This window comes from Balaenoptera ricei, chromosome 1 (genome assembly GCF_028023285.1).
Source record: "Balaenoptera ricei isolate mBalRic1 chromosome 1, mBalRic1.hap2, whole genome shotgun sequence".
Lineage (NCBI taxonomy): Eukaryota > Metazoa > Chordata > Mammalia > Artiodactyla > Balaenopteridae > Balaenoptera > Balaenoptera ricei.
This window is the reverse complement of record NC_082639.1, coordinates 14,544,633-14,561,310: the sequence shown is the minus strand read 5'-3', so window position 1 is coordinate 14,561,310 and position 16,678 is coordinate 14,544,633. Positions and strand designations below refer to the sequence as shown.

Below are 16,678 nucleotides of genomic sequence, written 5' to 3'. Positions count from 1 at the left end.
ATTCAGAACTCTTACAGCAACTTTTTCCTGTCCCCACAGGCCTTCTTTCCTCCTTCGTGGAGGTGGAATCCATCAAAAGGCACTTTAAAAGTCGCTTGGTGGGTACTGTGCTGAATGGATACCTGTGCTTGCGGAAGCTGGTGGTGCAGAGGACCAAGCTGATTGACGAGACCCAGGACATGCTGCTGGAGATGCTGGAGGACATGACCACAGGTAGCACCACCCAGCAGCCTACAGCCCGAGATTCCCATGTCCCTTCTGGCTCCACTTAGGTATACTGGTCTGATTTCCCCAACTTCCTCAGAGCCAGAGCAGGGGCAGCAAACATCTCCTCACATTCAAGGAAAGAAGGAGAAGAAATTTCCCTTGAGACTATTGGTTCTTGGGGTTGTAAAATTCCAGAGCTGGCCTCAGTCAGTTGGGACTTATTTTATATTGGCTGTGCCACGTAGCTTGCGGGATCTTAGTTCCCCGACCAGGGATCGAACCCTTGCCCCCCGCAGTGGAAGCGCAGAGTCCTAACCACTGCACCGCCAGGGAGTTCCCAGTTTGGACTTTTTATATGGAGCTCATAGTGCGGGAAGAGGTCAAAAGTTCTCATGTTGGTGCCTTTCATTGGTTCTGGAAGATTCTCAGCCATCATCTCTTCAGTTGCCTCTGCTCTATTCATTTTCCTTGTCCTTGTGGAGCTCCAGTCTCACTCTGTCATCCCTATGTCTTCCTCTCTCTTTCATAATGTCCATCTCATTGTATCTTTATGCTGATTTTGGATAATGTCTTCCATCCTATACCGTGTCATTCAGTTCATTAATTTTTTTTTCACTCTATCTTTTTAATCTACCCATTGAATTCTTGCAGTTCTGTATAGATTTTATAGTCTCTAGTTTTTTACTGACATTTCCTACTCCTTTTATAATCTTTCAGCATAGCAAACTTATTTCTGTGTCTGATGATTCTAAAATTTGAAGTATTTATTGATCTAATTCTGTTGTTTGTTTTTCTGGCTCTTGCTTATGGTGCCTTAAATCTTTTTGCATTTTGTGATTTTTTTTGACGGTGAGCTCGTGTTTTGAGGGTTTATCTGTGGAAATTCTTCAGGACCCAAGTCAAAGGTGGGTTTTTCCAGAGAAGATTTGTAACCGCTTCTATGAGGCATCTCAGGGTACAGCCACCCCAGGGCCGCCTTCAACCAAGTTCTAACCTTAGATTTTTCAGACCTCCTAGATAGTTTGAGCCACAAACCCCTGTGAGGGACAGCTTGTTATGAGTTCTCAGAGGAGATTTTTTTTCCCCCTCTACTCAGTGCCGCATTTTGAGGGAAGACAATGTCCTTTCATTGATTTGCTTGGGGGAAAGGGAGAGTTATTTTTAGTTGACCCTTATACCAAAGATGTAGCTCTTTTGGGGTACCAGATTTACATGTATGTGTGTAGTGGGGTGGTTCCTGCCAGATTCTCCACCTTGGCAGATTTGGGGCTTTGTATCCAGCTCTCAGGTCCTGGCAGGTTATGGAAATGAAAGCTCATGGCAAAAATTCGCCTCAGTGCTTTGCTAACCTCCCTGGGTTCCCGATTTTTCTTAATTTCAGGGGCTGTGGCTTTCTTTGCTAGTGTGGCAGTTCACTGATACCTTTTTATTCAGTATTTTAAATTGTTTTTAAGTGGAGGAGTGGAAAGTAGGTCAGGGGACATAGTCTGCTGTATTGCCAGACATGGAGGTCGTTCTGGTGCCACTTTCAGCTGTCTTGCTGAGCTGGTTTCTGACCTTGTCAACTGGACCCTTTTCAAGAGCGTTGTTACAGTACTTGCACTTATGACTTGAAGTTTATCTCTTTCATTTATAGAGGGCAATCTACTTAACCTTTTAGAATGAAACTGAAAACTATAACTTCTTTTTGATTTGACTGGCATACAGTTAGGATCATTATTTGACATTTTTGGGTACCTCTTTTGGGCAAGAGGATGCAAGGTTCTAATTCCCAGAGGGAGCAAGACGTGTGCACAGCTAACTGTGATGGTCTGTGTTGACTTGGGTAATTAAGGCTTTCAAATGGAATGTGGTCTGAGTATAAGAATCAGTCAGGGGGCTTCCCTGGTGGCGCAGTGGTTGAGAATCTGCCTGCCAATGCAGGGGACACGGGTTCCAGCCCTGGTCTGGGAAGATCCCACATGCCGCGGAGCAACTAAGCCCGTGCGCCACAATTACTGAGCCTGCGCGTCTGAAGCCTATGCTCTGCAACGGGAGAGGCCGCGATAGTGAGAGGCCCGCGCACCGCGATGAAGAGTGGCCCCCACTTGCCACAACTAGAGAAAGCCCTCGCACAGAAACGAAGACCCAACACAGCCATAAATAAATAAATAAATGATTAATTAAAAAAAAAAAAAAAAGCCACCTTACTACGCTGGTCTAAATTTAAAAAAAAAAAAAAAAAAAAAAGAATCAGTCAGCTTCATGTTTCCAGTTGAAATACTGATATTGCCACATAGGACATTTAAAGACTTGCTAGGCAGAAAGAATCTGTCAGTGACGGAACTTCATTTAAAGTCTCATCTTAGTTTCCGTGTGTGAAGCTCTTTCCTAACTGACTCGGCCCCACTGATTTCTGGTAGGTACAGAATCGGAAACCAAGGCTTTCATGGCCGTGTGCATTGAGACAGCCAAGCGCTACAATCTGGATGACTACCGGACTCCTGTCTTCATCTTTGAGAGGCTCTGCAGCATCATCTATCCTGTAAGCATAAGCAGGGGTGCTTCCCGTGGCTCTCGGGGTGTCAGCATGAGCCATTTCTCCATGAAACCGCTTGGTGATTCATTATAGTCATGGGTAATCTTACCAGCGGTGGCCCGTTCAGGCAGTGTTTTAGGAAGCGCCGCACGTAAAACAGAAGCAATCCCGTGATATTCCCGTTCCACCTGGGGGGAAATCTAAAGACCTTCCTTGGTCTCATTTTCTAGATTCAAAGTCAAAATCAATCTTTCTTTTTGAGCTAGGTCTAACCTCCCATTGCCCAAATCTTGGTATTAATCCAATATGCTGTGAAAGAAGCAACACTGAGCTAGGGCGTAAGGAAATTTTCACCCTCTTCCATCTTTCCCTGCCCACGTTTTGTGCACGCATGGATGCCTGTGTATTTGTTTCCGTAGCCTGAACTATATAGAAGCATGGTATGATCCAAAGATCCCCTCCTGTTACTGAGGAAGAATGAAGAACACCGGCATCGTCAGTTAATGATGACAGATCAGTGGGGTTGGGCGTGCCTGAATATTGTATAATATAGAGAAGACCCTTTCCTTGACTGGAGGGTCACCAGGGACAAAGTCATCTGGCCCCAGATTGGTTGGCATCACATGAGACGAGCAGGAGGAGAGCCCTGTCTCCCCTCGTGTCACTAATCCAGCTTTCATGGGTCACTCCTCATCTGCTTATTTTGTTAGGCTTTCCCTTCTAATCTCCCCTTAAGTTTCAGAGAAGATGCTTGATATTTAAGGCTATTTGGATTTTTTGAATCACCTCTGAGCTTCTTATCCTTTATGTCTTTAAATGTGTAAGGGGCTGGATGAGTTTGGTGTGTTTTCCTCAGAGTGTCCGTGAGCAAGGTAGCGTGGTCTAAATCAAAAAAGGTCTCTGCCATCCCTCTGCATGTATATTTATGCCATCCCTTCCGCTGCTTCCTTCTCTCTGTCCTTTAGGAGGAGAATGAAGTCACTGAGTTCTTTGTGACCCTGGAGAAGGATCCCCAACAAGAAGACTTCTTACAGGGCAGGATGCCTGGGAACCCGTACAGCAGCAATGAGCCAGGCATTGGGCCACTCATGAGGGATATAAAGAACAAGATTTGCCAGGACTGTGACCTGGTGGCTCTCCTGGAGGATGATAGTGGAATGGAGGTAACAAGCACAGGACACCACTGTCATGGTTAGGGTTCCTTTCCCTCAGGAGCTGATTAACACTGGGCCTCTGTAAATGCAGGCTAAGGATCTCCACCTACCTACCCCACCTGGTGTTCAGGGTAATTACCTGTAAAGGGCTCTGCCTACTGCCTGGCATGTGGTAAGCAAATGGTTGGTGACTGTTGCTTGTCATGGCGCAGGCTTTTATTGTTCTTGTTGCTGTGGCAGAAGCTTCCCAGGGATTCCAAATTAATTAAGCTCCCTAAATACTGGCACTTTAGCCCCTGTGCAGATTTCTGGCCCTGTATCTGGTACCTTCTGGCAGACAACACTAGGGTCTGGCGTTATCGTATACATGGTGAAAAGCATGTTGGTGAAATAGAGAAAATTGTCTTCTTTGGTGCTGAGCTGAAATGGATTCAGGATAGGAGAAGGTCCTCAGCAGTTTTTTAACCTGGAGTCCATGGTTTGGGTTAAAGCTGTTTGTAACCCCTGAACTTGTGCACAAAATTCTGTGTGTTGCGCACACATGTGCATTTTTTTAGAGAGGGAGAGTCGATAGGTCCCTGTCGCACAGACATTATGCCATAAAGCGCCCTTTGATCTTGAAATTTACTTGCCTTACAATTATTTCCAAATAACAGCCTCATTTTCTTTTCTGTTCAGCTTCTAGTGAACAATAAAATCATTAGTTTGGACCTTCCTGTGGCCGAGGTTTACAAGAAGGTCTGGTGTACCACGAATGAGGTATGTGCTTGTTTTCTTGCTTGGAGGTGTGGTTTGACTTGCAGGCTTGTGCTAGGAAGAGCCGTTGTTCATCGTCACTTGCCCAGCTGGTAGCAGCATGTAAGGACCATTACTTCCCCTGTCGGTGTTGGTGTGGAGAAAACCGGTCACCTTGTCCTCCTTGTGAGGCAGCTTACTGGCGAGGGGAGAGGAGCTTCAAGAGGGGTGAGCGTTTCCTGGCCGTGCAGCCGGGCCGGGCAAAGTCTGAGGAAGCCCGGTGATGGGGAGGGCTGTCAAGAGTGGACACCTCTTGGGGCTTCCCTGGTGGCGCAGTGGTTGAGAATCTGCCTGCCAATGCAGGGGACATGGGTTCGAGCCCTGGTCTGGGAAGATCCCACATGCCGCGGAGCAACTGGGCCCGTGAGCCACAATTACTGAGCCTGCGTGTCTGGAGCCTGTGCTCCGCAACAAGAGAGGCCGCGATGGTGAGAGGCCCGTGCACTGCGATGAAGAGTGGTCCCCACTTGCCACAACTAGAGAAAGCCCTCGCACAGAAACGAAGACACTCAACACAGTCATAAATAAATAAATAAAAGAACATGAATTTCTTAAAAAAAAAAAAAAAAAAGAGTGGACACCTCTTGACTGAGATTAATCTCAGCTATTATGGGCTTGCTCACTTTTCAGAACATTTTCCAGTACTGTGTCGAGGAGCATAGTTTTTATTTTACTAGTTGGGAAATTGAGACTCAAAAGGCAGTTGTTCTGAAGGAGTGGAAAAGGGAAATGAAGGAAGCATGGCGCTGTGGTCCTTTTGGCCACCTCAGTACCATTTGTCCGCTTATAAAAGTCAGATATTCCACTTCCCCCCTCCCTCCTCTTTTATTAATCTCTCTCCTCTGTTCCTTCCTTTCCGATCTCACTGTCTCCTTCCTCTCCATTTCTTTCTCTCCTTCCCTTTCTTCTCTCTGTTAGGGGGATTTTTAATAAATGAATCAACTAAGTAATTGAATTACAGCAAACCTAGTGTACCAGTGAAGCACAGTGAACTTTTCTATACTTAGTCCCAAATATTTCTGTAGGGTTTAAGAAACTAAACTGGTAGTGTACTATTAGTACATTTTGGCCTTCAATTTGTTTCATATTTTTGCTCCCTTCTTTTTTGTTCTCCCACTGTGCTGGGAATCCTGGTCAGTGTGTGTTGTTGGTCTACTGCCAGTTCGGTAGATACGGCACTGTTGGCAGAGGGACACACAGAAGACTCCTCCTTCCACTGCATCTTGTCACTGACATTTTAGCATCAAAACAACCATACAGATTTAATCCCTGATGCACCTAAAACATTAAGACCAAGCTTCTCTGGGCGCCCTTGTAAATGGTGGTATGGAACCCAAAGAATATACATTGTCAGCCTCCCCTTTTGAACCAGGAGGCAAGAAGTTGGGGATCACTTGTCCCTCCCATTAATGTGCTTAATCCACCAAGGGGTTCTTCTGGCAAAGTCCAGAGTTTGTGGCACCTTTTTATCCGGGCCTTCATCAGCTTCCCTTTTTACTTTATCCCCCATTTCCCTGATAAGCAGCCCATCTCTTCAGCTACAGACAAGGGTCTGTTTTCTGTGTCTCTCTCTTTCTGTCTATGGTCTAAGGCTGTCCCCTCTCTTAGTTCCCACTGGGCTTCCACAGCTGGAAATGCTCTGGGACCTGGCCTGACAGGTTCTCTCCCTCCAGGGTTTCGTCTCCTGAAGCTGAGCATGGCTTAGAGGCAGGCAGCTTGAATTAGTATGGTACCTGCTCTCCCACTTAATTTGCTAGAATGTGACTTTAAGCCTCCGTTTCTCACCTCCAAAATGAGGGTAATACTACGTGCGCTAGAGTGCCTAAGCTGGTACCTGGCGGAGAGTGAAGTCTCATGATCCTCCAGTTTAGGAAAGTTGCTGGAATCTTCTAATTTACCAGACTTATTTCTGGTCATTCTCTCAGGTTGTAGGTTTAGCTTGAGGAAATTTGGATGAATCCTCTCCTTGCTGTGGGGTTATATGAAGACCTCAGGATCTCCCTAGGCAAAGATTGGTGTATTCTGTTTTCTTGCTTTTGATTCCTGAGACTTGAATCGCAGCCCTTTGATCTAATTGACTTCCCTCGTCCTGATCCCTTGAGTAGTGGTCCCTATTGATTAGAGAGACTTTATACTCCTGAAGGAGGCACAGGCTTGGAAACAGAACTGGGCTTATAGCTGGATAAATTTGAACAAGCTGCGTAACCTTGTATAAAAGGATAATATAAAGTGCCCAATTAGCATAGGGCTTAGCGCAGAGTAAAAACAATAAATACTAGTTGTTGTAGTTATTACATAGTTTTAATGAAATTAAGTGAGGTAGCGTCTGTAAAATGCTTCACACAATTCCTGGCCTGTAGTAGACCTTAAATAAAATGAGCTTTCTTTCCGCTAAGTGAATTGTAGTGCATCTGGATTCTAGATTTTGTGGTTAAGACCCTGCAGAGAAATAGAAGTTGTCCACACCGCTGAAGCGTTAAGCAAGACCAGGTGTCGAGTCCTTTGCATTTTCTGGGCCTGTTCACAAGCGCATTTCTCCAACTCTGTCTGCTCAGGGAGAGCCCATGAGGATTGTTTACCGGATGCGGGGGCTGCTGGGCGACGCCACCGAGGAGTTTATCGAGTCCCTGGACTCCACCACGGGTACGGCCCTTCCCACAGACGCCGCTGCACGCTGGGTTTGAGGACTGGGAGCGCTGAGCAGCAGTTCACGTCCTGGGGCTTGGGGGCAGTCTGGGCGAATGCTCTCTCGTAATTCTGTTCAGAATTGAGGGGGGATTACTCCTCTGGCTGAGGAAAAACGCGGTTATCAGTGGCCCCGTTCAGATACCTCTGGGGCTGTGGCAGGGCTGGGGGAAGTGCCGCGAGCAACAAACGAGTGTTCAGGGCCTCTTATTTAGGGTTTTGGTTTTTGTTTTTTTCTTTAGTGGTTGTAGTGCTTGTATTTTCACATATTTGAGTAAACAATTTTAAGTGACTTGAAACTTTAAAAAAAGTTACTAGGAGTGAGACAGTGAAGTTTGATATCCAATACTGACCCCTTTTATTGGCTGTGTTCTTTAGTGGAGATTCGGAAAAGGGAAGTAGCCACCGGCCTGGACGAGGGCTGTGCTTTATTCCCGTCTTCACCTCCATTTTTGCTTGGCTTCCCTTTTCTCCCAGATGAAGAAGAAGATGAAGAAGAAGTGTATAAGATGGCTGGTGTGATGGCCCAGTGTGAGGGCCTGGAATGCATGCTTAACAGACTGGCAGGGATCAAAGACTTCAAGCAGGGACGCCACCTTCTAACAGTGAGTTGGAGGCAGCGAGGTGGGAGAGGCCCCCGTGGACAGAAGCTTGTGACCCCTGCCATTTAACCCTAGGCGGCAGCATGGTGCCATGGACCAGTGCAAGCCAGTGAAGGACGTGACAGCTTCCTTGGCCCTCTCTACACTTTAGGCTCCCTCCCCCACTCCCCTCTTCCCTGCCGACTCCTCCCGAAAAACCAGTGTGATAGCAAGCCTTCTGCTATATTTCTTTAGTCACCTGTGGAACCAATGTCTAATTGTTTTTCCCCAGAAAACTGCACTTGTGTCAATTATTACTATTACTGCTTTTTAAAATGGATTTTGTGAGTAACTCTTTAATTTTTTGTAGGATTTTGTTTGGTTATTCATCCAACTATCTCATTAGGGAAGAGTAGAGGGTTCTAAAGGCACCATACATATTACACTATTGTTTTCACCTCCAGGGAACATGAGAACATACATCATTGTACCCATGTTTTCAGTGAGCTACATGGTTCTGAGCTCCCATGGGCCATGAGCTTTGGGATCTTTCTGTTTACTGTTATTAGTTCAGAGTCTGAGTTAGTGCTGGCATTTGCCCCAAGACAACAGAGCATCACCTATTCCACGAGGAATCAGTGTCCCTGCCATAGTTTCAGAGACGGCAGAGATATATATACCCAGCCCACGGGAGCTACTGCTGGAGAACATTGCTGTTGAGATGCAAGCCTGACAGGAGAGCCCAGCCACCGTATCATGTCTTCTTAAGGAAACTTCGCTGTCCTCTGTATTTCAGCAGGAGTATCTGCTGATCGTACACGACCCCTCATGGACATTTCTTTCCTGCTTGTCCCCATGTCTTCACTCTCAGATGGTCTCATGGGTTTTGACTGGCTTTTCTTGTCAGGTGCTGCTGAAATTATTCAGTTACTGCGTGAAGGTGAAAGTCAACCGGCAACAGCTGGTCAAGCTGGAAATGAACACTTTGAATGTCATGCTGGGGACTCTCAACCTGGTAAAGAGTGTGGGCTGCAAAAGACAAAGAATGAGCCTCGGTGGGGGAAGTCCTGGGTGGGGGAAAGACATCTCACTTCTGGGCTCAAATGAAATGGATTTGTGGCCTTTTCAAGCCCTTCATCTGTCTTAACTGATGGGCACAGAGGCTTGAATTATTCAGGCTGTTCCTTATCCTCCTGCTGGCTCACCCCGTGCTGCTGCCATGACACCCAAGAGCTTCCTTGTTTCTTTCCTGAATTCAGATCAGAAGCAAGAGGAAGTTAGTCCCTACACCAGTCCAGACTGCACCCCAATGGGAAAGTAGTGCCACTCACCTCAGGGCAACCAGAAAGGAACCAAAATGTCATTTTCACTGTCCTCAGAAACCCACACACTGCCTGTCTCTCCATGCATGTACGTGCACTCACACACACACAGGCACAGAATTTCCAGAATGTAAGGCCACGAAGAACATCCTTGAGGAGCAGATCCCATGAGCAGTGAGTGGTTATGGCCTATCCCTGGAGTGACTGGGCCTCCTTCTCCTGCAGGCCCTGGTCGCTGAGCAAGAAAGCAAGGACAGTGGTGGTGCGGCTGTGGCCGAGCAGGTGCTTAGCATTATGGAGATCATTCTGGATGAGTCCAACGCTGAGCCCCTGAGTGAGGACAAGGTGAGTGGAGCCCAGTCTGTCCACCCGCAAACATCGTCTCATTGCCAGCCACTGGCTTGTTTGTGTCTAGCTGTGTCAACCAAGAATGATTGAACCTGCCCAGCTCACGGTGACATCATTACGTTAAAGCCTGAAATCTGGATTCAGAGGAAACAAAGCTGGCTGTTCCAGTTGATAGACAAGGGCCTTAGTCCAACCCCTCAGTTCACAGTTGAGGAAGCTCCAAGCCCAGAGAGATGAAGTGAGCCGTTCGATATCATATAGTCAGTTACTGTACAGTTGGAGGCCTGGAACTCAGGTCTGCACCTCCCAGTTCAGTTTCTCTCCACTCAGCACACCCATGCATTCCTCTGTTCCTGCTGGTGTTGATGGTTTGGCTAGAGATACGACCAAATGAATACCAGGCAGCCTGCATTCTCTTGAGGGAGGGGAAGATTGTGTTGGTATATTTTGACCACCTGAGACTATGAACAGAGCCACCGCAGAAACTTAGAAACTAATTTATGAGGTAGAACTCACACTGTTGATTATTCCCCAGGAAGTGCTGAGACACTGTTCTTCTAGGGCTGCTTCTGATGGCTCTGATGGAAATGGATGACCTTTTTTTTTTTTTTTTTTTTTTTTTAAATAAATTTATTTATTTTTATTTTTGACTGCATTGGGTCTTCGTTGCTGCACGCTGGCGTTTCTCTAGTTGTGGAGAGCAGTGACTACTCTTGGTTGCGGTGCGCGGGCTTCTCGTTGCAGTGGCTTCTCTTGTTGCGGAGCACAGGCTCTAGGCGCGCGGGCTTCAGTAGTTGTGGCTCACGGGCTCTAGAGCGCAGGCTCAGTAATTGTGGCGCACGGGCTTAGTTGCTCCGCGGCATGTGGGATCTTCCCAGACCAGGGATTGAACCCGTGTCCCCTGCATTGGCAGGCGGATTCTTAACCACTGCGCCACCAAGGAAGCCCTTTTTTTTTTTTTTTTTTATAAATTTATTTATTTATTTATTTATTTATTTATCTATTTATTGGAGGCGTTGGGTTTTCGTTGAGGTGTGCGGGCTTCTCATTGCAGCGGCTTCTCTTGTTGCAGAGTGTGGGCTCTAGGTGCGCAGGCTTCAGTAGTTGTGGCACACAGGCTCAGTAGTTGTGGCTCACAGGCTCTAGAGTGCAGGCTCAGCAGTTGTGGTGCATGGGTTTAGTTGCTCTGCGGTATGTGGGATCTTCCCAGACCAGGGCTCGAACCCGAGTCCCCTGCATTGGCAGGTGGATTCTTAACCACTTCGCCACCAGGGAAGTCCCTGGATGACCTTTAAGGGCCAGATGCTGGCTGCAGCCGAAGTCCCGACCTTATTAGTGGGCCTCCCGTCCTCTCTCCTACTGCAGGGCAACCTCCTCCTGACGGGTGACAAAGATCAACTCGTGATGCTCTTGGACCAGATCAATAGCACCTTTGTTCGCTCCAACCCTAGCGTGCTCCAGGGCCTGCTTCGCATCATCCCATACCTTTCCTTTGGGGAGGTGGAGAAAATGCAGATCTTGGTGGAGCGGTTCAAACCGTACTGCAGCTTTGATAAGTATGTTGCATAGATTTCAGACAGCTAAACGAAGAGTCCCCGTGAAAACCCTGAACTAGTTCTATGAGACTAAGGAAGAATCACCTGAGTTTCTATTAGATTTTTGTGTGCTAGTCTGGCCTTTAAGGGGCTTGGTCTAACTGGGGAGGCAAAAAGTAAAATACATTGTGTTAAAGTAGCACCTGGTGAGGCAGAGAAGGAGAAGTGGTTGGTGACATGGGAAGGGGATATGACAAGCTGGAGGGAGTCACGTGTGCAAAAGCATGAAAATGCAAGAGGGGGTTGGGAGTTAGGGGAGCGTGGCAGGAGCCAGATGAGAAGGGTCTTTATGTCATGCTCAGGAGTTTAGACTTGATCCTATAGGCCATTGAAGATTGTCAACCAAGAAAAGGACGTGATCAGCTTTTGTTCCTCCTTTCACACTCTCAGGGTCTTTGCTCTTTCCTCCTAGGTATGATGAAGATCACAGTGGCGACGATAAAGTCTTCCTGGACTGCTTCTGTAAAATCGCAGCTGGCATCAAGAACAACAGCAATGGGCATCAGCTGAAGGATCTGATTCTCCAGAAGGGAATCACCCAGAATGCACTTGACTATATGAAAAAGCACATTCCCAGTGCCAAGAAGTAAGCAGCACCTCTGTGAGAGGGGCTGCTTTCCTTCCCCTCTTTCTGGTTCCTTTTCTCCTTCATCATCTTGGCATCCCTCTGCCTTCCTTGGGGTCTCCCTCCCCTTCTGGAAACTATCAAGGTGACCATGCAGCCCTTGGGGCTGTGGGAAAGGATGGCAGTTTGTTGGTTTCTGTTCCGAGGACTCACTTCTATCTGGTTTCTCAGCTGAGTTGGGTGGTCCTTTGTGATTCTTTATGGTACGCTTGTAGGGTCACGTCTAAACAAGCCAGAATCAACAGCTGGTTTCTAGGTGGCCTTTGCTTCTCTGGCCTGCTCATAAGCCTCTCTCTGCTTTGCAGTTTGGATGCTGACATCTGGAAAAAGTTTTTGTCTCGCCCAGCCCTGCCGTTTATTTTGAGACTTCTTCGGGGGCTGGCCATGCAGCACCCTGCCACCCAGGTGAGTAACCAGCATGCACGTGGGCCTTATTCTAGAACAGGACACGTCATGTGAGGGAACCACACCCTCTCTCCTCATCTGCCACAACTGAGTGAAGGTAACCACCTTGATTAGCCTTGAGATGGGAGTTGCCCTAATATATAAGACTCCCAGGGTAGAAGGACTCTCAGAAGTCATCTGGTTCATCTCTCTGTGTGCAGAAAGGATTAAGTTACATTTGTGATTTCCTCATTCAACTCATTCTTATGTGGGGCTTCTTTATCTCACAGCTTAGCTGAGCAGCAGTTGTGAGGGTGTGGCTGGCCAGAGGGTAAAAGAGTTTCGATTTCTGGCTGTAGTCCCTGGGACATTTGTAATGCCATCCCTACCATTTCCTGCTCTGCCCCAGGCAGCCGAAAACTTGGTTCTCAGGGAGGCCCAACCCTGTCCGCTGTGTTGCTTGTTCCTGATAGTCACTGGGCTGAGGTATCTGTTACTCTCACAAACCCTAATTGGCCCAGACAGGTGGCCAGTCTGGATTTGTTTTTTTAATTAAACTTTTTATTTTGAGATTATTGTAGATTTACACGCAGTTGTTAAGCAATAATACAGAGACGTTGTGCGTACCCATTACTTAGTTTCTCTCAATGGGAACACCTTGCAAAACTGTAGGAAATTATCACAGCCAGGATATTGACGTCCATGCAGTCAAGATTCGGGACCGTTTCCTTACCGCAGGGATCCCTCTTCTTGTCCTTTTTATTTATTTATTTATTTATTTGGCTGCGTTGGGTCTTCGTTGCTGCGCGCGGGCTTTCTCTAGTTGCGGCGAGCGGGGGCTACTCTTCGTTGCGGTGCGCGGGCTTCTCATTGGCGATGGCTTCTCTTGTTGTGGAGCACGGGCTCTAGGCGTGCAGGCTTTAGTAGTTGTGGTGTGTGGGCTCAGTAGTTGTGGCTCGCAGCCTCTAGAGTGCAGGCTCAGTAGTTGTGGCACATGGGCTTAGTTGCTCCGCGGCATATGGGATCTTCCCGGACCAGGGCTCGAACCCGTGTTCCCTGCGTTGGCAGGCGGATCCTTAACCGCTGTGCCACCAGGGAAGTCCCTATCCTTTTACAGCCACATCCACCTGCCCTGGCAACCACTGATCTGTTTTCCATCTGTGTAATTTTGTCCTGTCAAGATGTTGTATACTAAATGGAATCATAAAGCATGTAACCTTTGGGGATTGGCTTTGTTCACTCAGCATAACTTTTTGGTGGTTTGTCCTGGTCGTTGTCTGTATTAGTCGTTTGTTCCTTCTTACTGCTGAGAAGTGTCCACGGCGGGGGGTTTCACTGTGACCCGTTTAACCATCACCCATTAAAGGGCGTCTGGGTTGTTGCCATTTTGAGGCTGCTGTGAATAAAGCGGCTGTGAATGTTCACGTGCAGGTTTTTGTGTGAGTAAGTTTCCATTTCTTTGGGGTAAATGCCCAAGACTGCAGTCACTGGCTTGTGTAGTAGTTGCATTATTTTGTTTTACAAGAAACTGCCAAGCTGTTTTCTAGAGTGGCTGCACCACTTTACATTCCCATTGGCAGGGTGTGAGTGGTCCGCTTTATCTGCATCCTCGCCAGCATTTGGTGGTGTTTCAGCCATGCTGATAGACGTAGAGTGATGTCTCGTGGTTTTAATTTGTTTTCTCTAATGGATAATGACACTCAACTGCACATCTTTTCATGTCTTTCATCTGTCTGTCTGCTTCAGTGAAATGTATGTTCATATCTTTTGCCCATTTTTCTAGTAGTATTGTTTGTTTTTTCAATGTTGAGTTTTGAGAGTCCTCGGGGCTGCATTTTTTGGTTGTTGTTTAGAGCCGTTTATCTTGAGTATAGTTCCACGTTCTCATTTAGTGATCTGTTCTGATAACTCATTCCAAAAATGTGGTTAATTGGCTACAGTAAAGGTTCTTCCATATGTCTCACTCAGATAACTACAGTACTCAACTTTTGTTCAGTTCAGTGGAAATAGTCATAATTACTACATCTTATGGATAATTCTTCCTACATAAGAGTTTTCACTTTTTTTTCCCCCCTATCCTTGTAACGTCTTTATTTTGAATGTGGATAAATCAAGGGACAGAATTGTCATTTGGCCAGTGGCAACACATTGACCTGAGAACTCAGGTCAGTGGATTCCGTGCTTATTCTTAGTTACTAAATTGAATTCTTTTTTAAAAACAAGGCTTCATCTAGTTAGATACTTGGCATTCATACTTCTGATCATTCACTTCTCTTTTAGCACGTATTTGTTGGCATTCATACTTGGCATTCCTACTTCTGACCATTCACTTCTCTTTTAGCACGTATTTGTGTAGTGCCTGTCGTGTACCTGTGCTGCACTAGGTTGAGGCAACGTTGGCAGATGAGACAGCTCCCTCTGGGAGCTTACTGTCTGGTGGAAGATAGAGCCGAGGACATAGTGATAACAGAGCAAGGGGTAAATGCAGTGTGGAAGGGGATTTCTGAGAGGAGAATAGGGCGCCTGCAGAGGCTCAGAGGTGAGAGAGCTTAAAGCATTCCAGGAATTGAAAGCAGTTGCATTGGAGGTGAGACATGGCAAGAGCTGGCACTGGAGATGTAAGCGTGGGTCCACATCACATGCCCCACAGAGAAGAGTGTGGATTGTCTCCTGGGGGTTGTGCCCCTGGCCGTACCCTAGAGGATGAATTGGATGGAGGTGACAAGGGAGGTGGGAAGAACAGTTGGCAGGCTTTTATTGTGATCTAGGTGAGAGGCCATGGCGGCTGAACTCCAGTTAGTGAGGTGGACAGGGAATGGATTCGACAGAGATCTGGGAGGTGGAATAAATGGGATTTGGAGATTGATTGCACGTGGGCAGTGAAGAAGCTGGGTGAAGCAAGAACTCCGTTCCGTATCTGGACTGAGTGACGGGAGTGGTGGTGCCATTGAAAGAGATGGGGAACTAGGAGGTTTGGGAGTGAGTGAGGGGGAGGAGAGTCTGTGATGTTAGATTATTAGTGTGTGGTCTGTCCTCCTAACTAGAGTGTAAGCCTCAGGAGGGTAGGAGCTTCACATGCACGTGTACACAGTAAACAGCTCGAATGTTAAGTCTAGGGGACCCGTGGACTATTCCGTAGGGAGTTGAACTACGAGTTCAGTGTTGAGGAGCATGAGACGAGAGATAGCCTGTCATTTCGCTGAGGTATGAAGTGGACGCGTACCTGCTGTGAAAATAGATCTGTGAGCTAGTGAGTGACCTGAGCTGAGTGCTGAGCTTTCACATTGCAAGTTGGCTTTGTTGTTTTCGATTTATTGTCAACTGTGTGGTAACTGGCATCAGCTCACCAGTGATGGGGTGGTGCAGATTTCGCAATGAGCTCCCCTGGAGAGCTTTTGCAGATTTCCCCTGCCTTCAGAGTTGTGATGTTCTCCCGCCCCTGTGGATAGTGTGGTGCTGTCGTGTAGCAGCTGCCAGCATTTTTAAGCACAGGAGGTTTTTGTTTACACCTATTTCCTTCTCAGTTTTTTCTTATCCCCACTCCCACGTGTAGTTGTACGTCTGGAATCCCTAGGTTGAGAAAACTGCTGTGCTCCTGGGTTTGGTGGACGCAGATGAAGAACTTAGCACAGCCCCCGTGAACATCAAGGGCCTTCTTTGCTTGGTGTGGTTGCTGAATTCACCACTGAGGCCTCATCAGGTGCTGCTTCTCCAGGGACTCTTATCTGCACCCTTCTCACTTTCACTGTGCTGAGCGCTTTACATATGGCATCTGATTTAATCATCATGGTGGCCCTGGCCTGCCCCCAGTTTATAGACAGGGTTATGGAGACTGAAGAGCATGGTGACTAGTCAGAGGTTGGTGGCAGAGCCTAACCTCCTCCATTTGTCCGAATCTCTTGAAGTGTAAAATCAGAGGATCTGATTGAAACCAAGCAGATGACATGAGATTGTGCACATTTTTTAAACCTTTAAGCTCCTGAGAAGAACACTTGTTTACATAATTGGAGGCCTTCATCTCTCTGGTCCCTTCTTGACAGGTTCTGATCGGAACCGACTCCATCACAAACCTGCATAAACTGGAGCAGGTGTCCAGCGATGAGGGCATTGGGACCCTGGCAGAGAACCTGCTGGAGGCGCTGCGGGAACACCCTGACGTAAACAAGAAGATAGACGCGGCCCGCAGGGAGACCCGGGCCGAGAAGAAGCGCATGGCCATGGCCATGAGGCAGAAGGCTCTGGGCACGCTGGGCATGACGGTACAGCCACGCCCGGGTCCCCGCATTCTTGCCTAGCCTGTGGCACAGTCATCTGTGCTCTGGGGTTTCAGAGCTGGGGTTGGGGATGGTGAAGGTGAAGGCTGTGGGCAGGGGGTCGGTGTACTGGGCACCGCGCTAGGTGCTTCACCTTCTTTCATCTTCCCGACAACCCTTAGATATGTGACTATCATTGTTCTGCTATACA

General features: G+C 47.4%; 1 protein-coding gene across 8 annotated transcripts in view; it reads left to right on the top strand.

Annotated features, from left to right (window-relative positions):
- Positions 1–16,678, top strand: part of UBR4 (ubiquitin protein ligase E3 component n-recognin 4) — a 126,936-nt gene that overhangs the window by 96,533 nt on the left and 13,725 nt on the right. For all 8 annotated transcript variants that reach the window (XM_059915013.1, XM_059915004.1, XM_059915021.1 and 5 more), the window contains 12 exons: positions 40–213; positions 2,610–2,731; positions 3,691–3,888; positions 4,558–4,638; positions 7,230–7,317; positions 7,837–7,964; positions 8,848–8,955; positions 9,488–9,607; positions 10,976–11,166; positions 11,618–11,791; positions 12,136–12,235; positions 16,255–16,473. In XM_059915013.1, the coding sequence (XP_059770996.1) occupies positions 40–213; positions 2,610–2,731; positions 3,691–3,888; positions 4,558–4,638; positions 7,230–7,317; positions 7,837–7,964; positions 8,848–8,955; positions 9,488–9,607; positions 10,976–11,166; positions 11,618–11,791; positions 12,136–12,235; positions 16,255–16,473 (1,703 nt within the window). The remainder of the gene's footprint in view (positions 1–39; positions 214–2,609; positions 2,732–3,690; positions 3,889–4,557; positions 4,639–7,229; positions 7,318–7,836; positions 7,965–8,847; positions 8,956–9,487; positions 9,608–10,975; positions 11,167–11,617; positions 11,792–12,135; positions 12,236–16,254; positions 16,474–16,678) is intronic.